The sequence below is a fragment of the Thunnus thynnus genome, chromosome 23 (genome assembly GCF_963924715.1).
Source record: "Thunnus thynnus chromosome 23, fThuThy2.1, whole genome shotgun sequence".
Classification (NCBI taxonomy): domain Eukaryota; kingdom Metazoa; phylum Chordata; class Actinopteri; order Scombriformes; family Scombridae; genus Thunnus; species Thunnus thynnus.
The window spans coordinates 13,944,474-13,956,814 of NC_089539.1; the positions used below are offsets into that span (position 1 = coordinate 13,944,474).

A 12,341-nucleotide genomic window follows, 5' to 3' on the forward strand; every position below is an offset into this window, starting at 1 on the left:
TTAGAATACAGACCTGTTACATTACATTTTCTGTTGAATGAGATGCAACACCAGAGTCACCGAGACACTTTAAGTATTTTTAAAAAAGAGATCCTGATTCTTACAGACTTGTTTCAGTGTGCAGTTAGATGCAATAACAGCCTCTGGCCCAGATGAAGGCAGAGCAGCTTCTCTCTACTGAGAGAAACATTTGTGCAACATTTCGACCAAAATAGTCCTGGTCTCCACCGCAAAGCGAGAGGGCAGCCTTCACACACACACACACACACACACACAGACAGACACACACACACGCAGACATACACACACACTGCATTTCACCACTGTCATGAAATAAGCCCATTCTGTAAGTAGACTGTGACAACGGAAACATTGTGGGGACAAAACGTCTACAAGTTCAAACGGAGCAAAGTCCAAACCCAGTGGAGAAGTTTAAAGTTTCTCACATTGACTTCAGATGTTTATAACCTGTTCAGAGCGCAAGTTTTACTCAACAGTGGTCAAGTTCAAAACTGTGTATGAAGTCCAGTAAAGCTCCACTTATCAAACTCATCAGGATACAGATGTTAGAGTCAAAAAACTGTCAGAAAAGATTAAATGACATATAATAACAACCGTATAGGACTAGAATTAATTTGTATATCACAGAAAAATCATTGTTAGGTTGTAGTCACAACTCTCAAATCCCCGTCTACGATATTTCTATGATATTCCTGCAGCATTTGTGTTCTTATCCCCTCTCTTTCAAAACTTCATTATAAAATCTTTATATTTCTTACCTGCTCTGGTTTGCTTGAATCCAGTTGTTGCTCAGCTGTCCAAGAAAAGTTTCTCCTCCCACCATCCGAAGCGCACAAGCCCCGAAAAGTGTGACTCTGTCCGGCTGGTAAACTACAGACAGATCGGTGTTGTTCCCCGCAGCAGCCTGCAGCGCAGCGCTCACAAGTTTGACGCCTATTTTGACACAATAAACGCCCTTCCTTTTGTTGCTCGATCACCTTCACGCACAGATACTGCACGAAAGTCCTTGTCTGAGTCACAAAAAGTTGATTTATTGGAATACACAGAAGTATAACGAAGCCTGCGGCGATCCGTGGACCTGTCAGCCACCAAAAAAAAAGTCCCTTCTTGTCATGTAAGAACGCAAGCATGAGCTGAAAAATCAGTGGCACACGCTCCTATTGTGTACGTGTGTGTGCGCGCGCTGTGTCCTCAGCAACAGGTGTCAGAAATAAAGTGAGATTTCTTCACAGCCATCACAAGTTTCCAAAGGCTCTCCAACTAATTACGCACGCAGAGGGAGAGAGAGAGAGGGAGAGAGGGGGGGGAGGAGGAGGAGGAGGAGAAGGAGGAGGGAGGGTTATCTCCAAAGTTTTACGCGTCGAGGAACACGAGCGAGAAGTTTGAGCCGAGTGAAACAAAAGAGCCCTGAAGTTCACTCTCTGTTTGTGTGTGAGCCGTCTGACTGCTCTGCTCTGCTCCGATGTGGAAACTGCCCGCCTGCACACCGCTGCGAGAGAGAGAGAGAGAGAGAGAGAGAGAGAGAAAGAGAGAGAGAGAAATAGAGAAGGAGAGAGAGAGAAAGTGTATGGTTTTACGCAGAAACAGGAGGAGAGAAAAGTGTGTCTCTCGATCATTACCAGATAAGAGGGGATGAATCATGGGTGCAAAACACATGTCAGGAGTGGGATTTGAACCCACGCCTCCATTTGGAGACCAGAAGTCCCTTTTGCTCAGGAAGGATTCAAGCCTTGAGTCTGGCGCCTTAGACCGCTCGGCCATCCTGACAACTGATGGTGGTAAAAGTCAGTGAGGAGTTCACAAAACTCAGTTAGCTGTAGTTTTATAATTAGTTTAATCCCTTTCTGTCTAACATCTAAAACATGTCAGACTTATTTTATTCCTACACGGTGTGACAATCAGATTAATGCAGCTCACCTGTGCAGCTACTTTTGTCGGTTAATTAAAATATAGGGTATCAGTCTGTCTTAAAACAACAGTAAAGGTGCTCAAATGAACATTAAAACAGGTTTTTCCTCGCTGTAATCATTCCTCCTGTTCATACTGAGAAAAGATCACCTCCAAATGAACTTTTAATATATAAGTGATGAGGAACAAAACTGTATTTAAAAGTTTATCTGAAAAGAGGCTTGAGATGTCTGAGTTAGTCAAATAAAGTTGATATCTTCCACAGTCGTTTTTAGTAAAGATTTCCCCTGTTTTGTGTGTGTCTGACAAACAGGGTTTCCTTGTGTAACTGCAGTGGAAGTATGGTAACAAAAAGAGGGACTTTGGCACTAAAAAGACAGTAAAAACTAGTGACTAATGTGGACGACTGGCTGGCTGAAGCTTCATATTAGCTTCAAATAAACTTTTAAATAGATTTTTGCACAGAGGAAGGACTGCGGATTTTGTCCCCCATCACTTACATTGAAAGTGCATTATGAAAGGATCTCTTAATGGTCAGTATGAACAGGAGGGATGATTATAGCAAAAAAATGTCATTTGGGCACTTTACTATTGTTTTAAGACTTGATAAATTGTGAAACTATCCTTTATCCTCCGTTCCTTCATGATTTATTCAAGGAGAAACCTGAGTAATAAAACTACAAGGATGAAGCTTGCAGGTAAAAATTTTGTCAGGAGTGGGATTTGAACCCACGCCTCCATGTGGAGACCAGAAGTCCCTTTTGCTCAGGAAGGATTTAAGCCTTGAGTCTGGCGCCTTAGACCGCTCGGCCATCCTGACAACTGACAGAGAGAAAAATGTAACAGATGATTTGTGAATTTCACCCCACATCAAGCATCTGTCTCTCCCTTTCACTTGCAGTTTGATTTATGTTTATTAAAAGTTGTCAAGATTTTTTTTTTCCCCTTTGCAACATTAAATGATTTCGCAACAGTGCTGACAGAATCATAACTCAGCTATCAGCTCAGCCAAGGTGCTTCACGTTGCCTCCAAACTTATATTAATGCTAATAATCACCTTAACATAGCTCACCTGTGCAGTTGACCTTGCACTGTGACTTTTACACAGTTCAGATTGGAGACTACTACATGTACATACATGTTCAAGGGGTAACTCGTCTTACATATGTTTAATCATTTAACTGGGATGAATCTTGCAGGTAAAACCTCTGTCAGGAGTGGGATTTGAACCCACGCCTCCATGTGGAGACCAGAAGTCCCTTTTGCTCAGGAAGGAGTCATCCCTTGAGTCTGGCGCCTTAGACCGCTCGGCCATCCTGACAACTGACATTTTGAGGTCAACGACATTGCTTTGTGGTTTTCACGTAGAATTCTCCGCCAGCTTTGGTTGCATTACAGTGAAAGCGTCTTCTTAACGCGGTCTGACTGTGAACCCTAATCTGTCTATTCCTCCCTCTCTCTTGTCGGGACACGGCAGCTTGGGAGAAATTTTCTCTAAAAAGTCACACAAATGGCCAGATGAAGGAGGAAAAAAAAAAAAGAAAGAAGAGGAAAATGTCATCAGTGTTGCTGGATGTTTGGACTGTCAGTGGCTAACAGCTTATTTTAGCAGCTCCACTCCTCTCACATTGTTTTTATTTCCTCTCAAAAGTTTTTCCTACTGCTCACTGCCTCCTTCTGTCCCTTCCATCTCGCCAGCTCTCTCCGCCCGCCCCTCATTTTCCCATTCATCCCAACTACAGGACAGTAATTAGTTTACTTCACAAACCATTTATTAGAGACAATAAAGCAAAATCTGAATGCAAAAAATAAAAATATCCCAAAACCAACAAGAAACGAGATTACGCCACCAAACCGCACTGAGATCATGAATTATTTAGCTTGAGAATATGTAATATACCCTGAATGTGTGTTTTAATTTGAGCTGCTGTTTGTTTTGCTCTCAGCCCTCCCTCCCTCCTTCTTCTCCCTCTGTTTCTCTTTCTCTCCATCACTCTCTCCTTCTTTTTCTTTTCAGTCATGTGTGATGTGATGTGTGATGATTGAAACCACATCGTCTCAAAGCCAAAGCAAGCCCTCCCCACTTCCTCTGCAGTCACTCACTTTTTATTTCTCCTCCCGGTTCCTCATGTGTCTCAACCCTCCACTATATATATAACATATATACTCTATATATGGAGAGACAGGCTACACCGTATGTAGATACTTTTAACTACACACACGTGCACACAAACATATATTATCTCAAGGACATCTATGTTTTTTGTGCTGTAAATCACCAGTATCAGTGAGATCTTATCGACACTGGATCTCTGCAAACAGAGGTGTGTGTGTGTAAGAGACAGAAAAAACCCAAAACAGGCTAACTCATGAGAAAATCATTGCACAAAGTCTAAAACACAAGTACGTATGGATAAGAAAAGTTTCCAAAGTACAGTCTCCTGCGTGGAAACCTCCACCCATATACAGTATAGTGCATACCTCATACGCTTAATGCTTATTATCATAGTATGTTTTTGCAGTTAGTGTAGAAGAAGTCAACGTCGTTTTCTGTTGTGTACAAGATTATTGCGACAACACTGTCAATTAAGCTACCATTTAGTTTATAAAATGCCAGAAAAATGCCACTCACAATTTCCCAGAGCCCAAGTTTGCTTGTTTTGTCCAACCAACAGTCCAAACCCCAAAAATTATTCAATTTACAATTATATAAAACCAGAAAAAGCAACAAATCCTCACATTTGAGAAGGAGAAACCAAGTCATGTTTGGCGTTTTTGCTTGATGCATGGAATAATTTGGATTATACTGATTATCACAACTGTTGCAGACTAATTTTCTTTAAATCCACTAATTGACTACTTGACTTTTTTCAGCTCTAGAAAAAGCAAAAATGTTTCTGAAGCGTCCCTGAAGCTGTTTTTCACCATCATTCCTCGCCGTGAGCCACTCCCAAACATCCTTTGCACAATGTATTTTGAGAGTCCTTGAGCAGCAGACGCAAAAATCAAGGAATTTAGTTTGCATACCGACGTCTTTCAGTATTCTTAAGTTTGTCACTTTTCTGGAATGAACTCACTACAAACTCAAAATATGATCAATGTTAGTACGTGGTCTGGAATTGGGACACGACTCAGGATTTGATTTTAAGCTTGCAAGTGAATCCAGCTGTTATTCAACTTCAGTCAAATAGCTAAAAAAGATATATATGATGCAGAAATTACATTTAAAAAAGACATTTTTAAGCCTATATTTGTTCTACTCTCTGCTTTCTGTCACGCTGATTGGGCAAAATCAAGGCTGGAGCTTATTGTAAGACTTGAAACTGAAAGGACGTCTCCATCTTAGATGAGGTTTTTGTGGGAATATTGTACATATGAACTTCTTTGATGAATATTTTTTGATGTTTTAACATGTAACATGCACTTACTGCGTGTTCTGAAACTGTGTCACACGCAGCTCAAAGAGAATCGGAGCTACAGAAGAGTTACAGCAGAGACAAGAAGATGAATGATGTCTGGTGCTCAGTGGGTTGTGTCTCCACTCTTTCCTATCTATCTCTCCCTCCCTCTCTCTCTCTCTCTCCATCACATAAATCAGGGAGTCATACATGCGTTTCTCTTTCCCTCCGCCTCTTTCTCGCTCTGTCCATTCCTTCTGTCTCCCTCCACTGGCTTTTATTAGGACAGTAGATGGAGAAAGCAGAACCGATCCTCCACGCAAACCCAGGTACGGACACACGGGCAGACGCAAAGCGTTGCCATATGTGACGGTAAACACCAGCACATATGCTACATTTACAGACTGTCAAGGAGTCGGCTCTCGGTGTGTTTGATATGTTTTATTGTGTGAAAAACAGAACAGCTCTAAAAACCTGATGCTGGTTTGATCCTTGCTTGGGAAATTCTTCACAGGGGAGGTTAGAGGTCAGGTCAGGGTGGAGGTTCAAGGTTAGCGGAGCCGGGTGGGGCCTTTAAACCAGGGTTTTCTAGTTGAATGAGTCTCACAATTCATTACACCAAGCTGCTGCCATATGCAAGTTCCAAAAGGAAGTGTGTATGTGGGGCACTTTCCACACAGTCGACTCCTCTGTGTCATTAATCATCTTCGTTCACCCTCTTTCTGGCCTAAAATGTTTCCTTCATTCTTCTATTTGGCACCAAGAAAACAGTTAAAGTTACTAAACACGTCAAGTTTAAACTGTGCGTAGCATAAATCTGATTTGAGTCCAGGTTATTGGGAAACACTTCACTTTGGGATGAGTCGTTGGTCATTTCAAACAGTAGTAATGATGTGGCTAGTGTGTGGTGCAGAACTGGAACAGGATGGGGCCTCTTTGAAGGATACTGGTCTAGATAGGGAAGCTTTGGGTATGGAATAATGTCATTATTGTGGGAGGGTAGGAAAATAAACCACTGGTGACAAGATAAGAGACGCAGTTTAGTCTGCATGTGAAAGGGGGAGATAGTGAGAGAGAAGGAAAGGGAAGGTCAGAGAAGTTAAGGACAGATTTTTCAGTATCATTTGCCCTAAACTGGATTTATAATTGACGTAATGGGTTAATGGGAGTCCCACAGGCCACAGACAAATCCAGTCCCAGTTCTACGTGCTTTCTCCGTAGCTGCCTTTGCCCCGACATGTGGCTACATTTTCAAGGAAGCAACATCAGCTACAACGTGTAGATATTGACATGTATTAAGACATATAGAAATACTCTGCTTGGAACAATATTGTGTGTCTGATGTTTTTCCACAAAAAATGGCATCTCCCTCTTTCTCCCTCATTAAAAAATCCAAAATCTATGAATATGCAAATAAATTTCGATTCTAAATTTTACCTGCCGAACACAAAATGTCTCCTACTTCACTGTAAAGTCCATGTGCACAGGAGGCTTCCAAAGTTTCCAAATCACACTCGTGTAAGTTGAATATTGGACCACGATTGGCTCCAAACTAGTTGTGATGTCACAAATCATGCTCGTAGGCCCGCCCCTTAAAATTGGATTTTCAATGAGCACAGAGAAACTTTCCACTTTCAGAAGATAAATGTGAAAACAACCTTCTAGTGTCAAACTCTGCACAGTGAAGCTCAAACATCCAACTGTAGGAACAAGAAGAAAAACATATTTTTTGAGTGGAGGAGGACTTGGGCGAAGAAGTATAAATGACAGTCATCTTCAAAACATAACAAACATTATACCATCTGCAAAACATGTTTTACTTATTGTTACTTCACTTGGATGTTTGAGCTTCACTGTGCAGAATGATGTGTGTGCAGAGTTTGACACCAGAAGGCTGTTTTCACTTTCATCTGCTGAAAGTGGAAAGTTTCTCTGAGTTTAAGGGGTGTAAATACGAACATACTAGTCTGGGAGCCAATCATGGTCCAGTATGCAACTGGAAACTTGAAGCCTCCATTGCACAAACACTGAGAATGGACTTGTCAGTAAGGTATGAGACATCTTGTATCATCTTTTTTGGGGAAAAAATCATATCAAAAATTATTATTCAAAGCACAGTACTTGTATATTTCCTAAAACATGTCTGGAATCTTTAACAAAATTTACCACTGTGCAAGGGACAGTGTGAGTGAGAGAATAAAGGAATTGGTACAAAATGTCAGGATGTGCAACAGTGTTCACCTGTCAAATATCTGAGACAGACAAATACAGACAGAATTCTTCCATAACGAGGTAAAGATAAATCCATATTTTATTTTATTCCATTCTTTCATTCCGATTTTCAATCCACAGCAAAGTCAAGGTGAGTCCCTGTCATCACCGTTCAATGACAAAACATTATAAAACAGACAACAAGATACTGGATTTACACTTGCTCATATCTGACGGAGTTTCATTCCAAAATGAGATTCCTACTATTTATACAATGTTACACAAACCCTGAAACCCTGGTAACATTCAAACAGCCTGCACTCAACGTCAGGTGACGATTCCTTCTCCTAAAATTGATGTTGTGGAATGAAACTCCTCCTTTACACCCATGGGGCTCGGAGCTGTTATAAGACAGTGCTTAGAGGCTGGAAAACTCTTTTTTTTCCCTCTTAAAGGTCAGATCTGGGTGTAAAATCAGATTTGAGTGTTCAGCGTAAATCCCTGTCTTCAGGCTCTGTGTCCACTTATTTCTTTTTTAGGAAGCAGAGCTAAACAGTTGCACGTGGGCAGCTTCACTCATGGTTTCAGCACTTACTGTGACTATAAAAACTTGTTAGAGTAGCTTTTGCTTTAAGTTGAAACAATTTGAACCTCTAAGCACTCCGTGCTCTAAGCGTTTTAAATCATGCTAAGGCTGTCAGTGCTGTGGGAAACATGCATCAGAGTGTCATTTCCACTGTAAACAACAAGAACAAGAAACTGATTTGGAGGAAAATGCTCCTGGTGGACACAGAGCCTCATGTAGGTGCAATATATACGTTCCCAATAACAGTCTCCCGCTTGTGGAACAAATCTGTGGTTACTTGCATCACAAAAAAAAGATTTGGACACATTATGTAATATACTAAACAATGGATGACAATATTTTCAATTAAACCAGACTAGTGTTTTATATATATATATATTACCAAAAGCAAAAAAATATATAATTTTTTTAATATCCCCTCCCTCCCAAAAAAGAAAGAAAACAAAAACAACAGATGTTTCAATGAGGGGAAATGAGCAAGTTCAGATTTTGTCCTTTGTTAATTTTAAAGGGATTGTCACAAAAGGGATTTTGTAATTTCAGCATGGACACCGTAACTGAACGTTTTTTTCTCAGGTTAAAAAGAAACACAAGACATCTACACTGGTATATTTTAATAAAGGGAGTATTGCGAGATTTACCGTCTGTGCATTTCAACAGCAATGGGAAAACATTAGATGAAAGTGTCACATTCCCAAGACAAAAAAAAAAAAAAAAGTGTTTCTGTTTATTAGACTTCTCTCTTTACAATTTACACAACTATCTGGAGATTACTGCTGATAGAATCTGCAAGTTTGGGACGTTTCATACCTTAGATGCCTGAAATAAAAGAAACACAAGAAATGGGGGGGAGAAAAAAAGAAAGTAAGAGTTAAAAAGATAGCAGCAAATGATGTAAAGAACCAAAGGCAGCTGAAATAAACACACATTGTATCTGAACCAATCCAATAATGTGGCAACAGCGTGTAAATCTGGCATCAGAAACAACCTGGCAACTCACTTTTATACAGTTCGAAAATATTTTTTCCCCCCATAAAATACATCAAGTTACAAGTCCAACTGCTGATTGCCTAGAAGGACACAAGATGGCCGCTCTGAAGTGTCACAGATGGTGAGTGCAGTGAAGGCTTCTTCTGTTTTGGAATAGTTAGGAAAATAAGTATTAAAAGTCTCAAAAACATCAACTATTTCCAATGAACTTGCATGCCAACAAAGCACTTTGAACTCAAAACTGAACAGCAGTGCCGTCAGCTGGTGCCGTTCATTCAAATTATGGCGACTAAAGACACTGTGAAAGAATGTTTTTTTTTAATAACAACTCGATTTTTTTTGTCGATCCTCGAAGGGAAATTCTCCTTTTGCTTATTTGAAAATGAGAGAAGAGCAGGTAACAGAAGGGAAAAAAGAAATCTTCTTCATCTTCATATCTGACGCTGTGATCTTATTTGCGTATCAGGAGATTTCGGCAGCGGACTGGAGGCTTCTGATGATGCTGCGTGTTAAATGTTTTGCGAGTCTGCATGCTTTTTTTTTTATGACTTTGTGTGCTTGTGAATCATATATACGTAAGCTTATTTATGTGGGTGTGTTTGCTTGTGTGTGTGTGTGTGTGCGAGCGTCAGCAGCTGTCCTCCAGGGCGTTGACGACCTGTTCCAAAATGTCGGGGCATCGGTCGGCGATCTGCTGCAGGACCTGATTGGCGTACTCCTGTAGCTCCGCCCCCTCCCTCTCACACAGCGCTAACTCCGCCTCCAACTGAGAGAGAGAGAAAGAAGAGAAGGATTTTTACCATTTTGTAAACCAACATATTGTTATACAACCAACATGGTAAAATGGAATTTAAAGACATCAGATTTGCTTTCTTGATGAGAGTTAGATGAGAAGATTGATACGACTCTCATATCTGTCCGTTAGATATGAAGCCGTGAATTTACCTGGCTGAGAAATAGTCCAGCACATAACCTCCTGTCATGTCATTTCATTTTTGTACAAATTAAACAAACAAGATGTTACGTTACATCTGCTTTGCAGGCACTGGCAGGCAGATTTTCTTGCCTCAACAGAGCCAGGCTAGCTGTTTCCCCCTGTTTCCAGTCTCTATGCTAAGCTAAGCTAACGTCTCCCGGTTCCAGCTTCATATTCAGACAGACAGATATGAAAGAGGTATCAGTCTTTTCATCTAACTCTTGGCATGAAAGCAAACAAGTGTATTTCCCTAAAAAAAAAATAAAAAAAAAGTGGGACTATTCCTTTAAGTTGGGGAAAAAAGAAGATGATGAGAGGAGAAGAGAGATAAAAGGGATTTAAATCTGATATCAGTAAAGCACACAAGCGTAGGCTCACACTCCTCTTTTCTCCCAGCCACATGGAAGATGAAGGAGCATGTTTAAGGTGACACACGCACACACACACACACATACACACACACACATACACACATACACACACATAGACACACATATCAGACTGCAATCTGAAAACACCACAATGTAGTTCTTTCTGCCCATAGAGAGTGGAACATTTCTCTGAGAGAGTGCTGATGTTATTTTCTTTGGCTGCAGTCGGGCTGAGACGTCAAACCTAACTGACTTAATGACCAATACATCTGTATCAATAAGAGCACCACTCAAACAGCCATGTAACACAAGCCCACATTAGCTGGTGTGTGTGTGTGTGTGTGTGTTCATATGTACATGTGTGTGTGAGGCCTGGGTCAGATATTGGCAAACATTTCCCAGTTAACCTCTTTCGCTGCTCTCATCTCTTAGCCAGCGAACCTCAGCGACGTTTTACATCACAGAGGCTTTATTCATATGTAAAGCTGCTATAAGCAATAATACTGTTAACGATTAATGAAAATCTCCTGAAAAATAACATGTAAATATAGTTGCTATAGTTATAGTTTGGAGGCTACAAATTTCAGAAAGACTTCAATACAAAATAGGCACCAGAGCCACAATGATTAGTCGATATATAATTAATCACCAATTATTTTGATCATCGATTCATCGTTTTGAGTCACTTTTTAAGAAAAACTGCTAACATTCTCTGATTCCAGCTTCTTAAATGTGAATATTTTCTGGTTTCTTTAGTCTTCTGTGATAGTAAACTGAATATGTTTGGGCTTTAGAGTGTTTTAACAAGACATTTTAAGTTGCATCATGGGCTTGATTGACGTTTTTCACATTTTTAAGACCAAATGATTCACTGATTAATGACTTTAATGGAGCTTGACCCATACAGTAGTAGAGATTAATAGTCATTAATAAAATATCTCAGCCTCAACCTTTTTAAAGAATCTGTTTCTCAGATGAACTTTATGGACTACAGCAGTTATTCAGTATGTAAATAATAATCCTAATATTTTTATTTTTCAAAGGACAACTATCCAACTTAATTGACCAACGTTTACTATGTTTATGAGCATCTACCTGTATATTATTGTCTGGACACCCCTTACGACTGCGCTTAAATACTATTTTTGAGGGAAAGAGCGAGAGTTGCTGACAAAGACGGCTGAGGACAGAATATAGATGAAGGTGAAGACAGGAAAATGAATGGAAAAGGGGGAGAAAGGAAGGGATCGAGAGAGTGACTGAGTGGATGAGGAGGTGAAGGGAAGCAATGAGGCTCGACTGCTCACCCCTCCCTGTGAATGTGTGCGTTTGTGTGTGCATAGCTTGGCATGATTTGGCCCGCTCTACAAGCCCCATTAGCATCAGACAGCAGGGAACCACCCCCCGCTACTCTCACACACACACACACACACACACACACACACACACACACACACACACACTCTGTCTCTCTTTCTAACTTTCTCTGTTTCCATCATTCTTCATGCATCTTTCTACCTCTCTGTTTTCTCATCACATCTCATTTTAACGCTGTTGCTCCCAGTTCGGTCTCCAAATGTTGTCTTTGCTGCATTTGTGTGGTAGTGATGTTAGTCTAGCAGCAGATTTAGGATACTGATAGGATTGTGCATGATCTCAAAGAATCAAGAGGACTACATCTTTATCAGAGACCAATTTCAGCTGCAAACAAACACTCTTGGATCTCAAAGATGCTTTAGTATTCTGACCTCTACCCTTGTCCTTAATCCCCCCCTAACAAAAACACCAGCGCCCAACGTGGGGCTCGAACCCACGACCCTGAGATTAAGAGTCTCATGCTCTACCGACTGAGCTAGCCGGGCTTGTGCAACTCAAAGCTG

At 40.6% G+C, this 12,341-nt stretch overlaps 2 protein-coding genes and 4 non-coding genes across 12 annotated transcripts in view; all 6 read right to left on the bottom strand.

The window, feature by feature from the left end:
* The window catches only part of wnt5b (wingless-type MMTV integration site family, member 5b), an 88,437-nt gene extending 86,951 nt beyond the window's left edge, over positions 1 to 1,486 (bottom strand). The window contains exon 1 of one of the 2 annotated variants that reach the window (XM_067581228.1): positions 780 to 1,486. In XM_067581228.1, the coding sequence (XP_067437329.1) occupies positions 780 to 1,151 (372 nt within the window). In that variant the 5' untranslated portion in view covers positions 1,152 to 1,486. The remainder of the gene's footprint in view (positions 1 to 779) is intronic. The other variant, XM_067581230.1, reaches the window with a different exon arrangement.
* Positions 1,487 to 1,676: 190 nt separating this feature from the next.
* Positions 1,677 to 1,788, bottom strand: trnal-caa (transfer RNA leucine (anticodon CAA)). The gene is made up of 2 exons: positions 1,751 to 1,788; positions 1,677 to 1,722 (listed from the first exon to the last, which is right to left on the bottom strand). It is a non-coding gene; the product is annotated as a tRNA-Leu (tRNA).
* Positions 1,789 to 2,637: 849 nt separating this feature from the next.
* trnal-caa (transfer RNA leucine (anticodon CAA)) lies at positions 2,638 to 2,749 on the bottom strand. Its single transcript has 2 exons — positions 2,712 to 2,749; positions 2,638 to 2,683 (listed from the first exon to the last, which is right to left on the bottom strand). It is a non-coding gene; the product is annotated as a tRNA-Leu (tRNA).
* Positions 2,750 to 3,138: 389 nt separating this feature from the next.
* On the bottom strand, positions 3,139 to 3,250 carry trnal-caa (transfer RNA leucine (anticodon CAA)). Its single transcript has 2 exons — positions 3,213 to 3,250; positions 3,139 to 3,184 (listed from the first exon to the last, which is right to left on the bottom strand). It is a non-coding gene; the product is annotated as a tRNA-Leu (tRNA).
* A 4,370-nt stretch (positions 3,251 to 7,620) lies between these two features.
* LOC137175527 (ELKS/Rab6-interacting/CAST family member 1-like) overlaps positions 7,621 to 12,341 on the bottom strand; it is a 138,714-nt gene continuing 133,993 nt past the window's right edge. For all 6 annotated transcript variants that reach the window (XM_067581209.1, XM_067581215.1, XM_067581213.1 and 3 more), the window contains one exon: positions 7,621 to 9,880. In XM_067581209.1, the coding sequence (XP_067437310.1) occupies positions 9,743 to 9,880 (138 nt within the window). In that variant the 3' untranslated portion in view covers positions 7,621 to 9,742. The remainder of the gene's footprint in view (positions 9,881 to 12,341) is intronic.
* On the bottom strand, positions 12,251 to 12,323 carry trnak-cuu (transfer RNA lysine (anticodon CUU)). The gene has a single exon. It is a non-coding gene; the product is annotated as a tRNA-Lys (tRNA).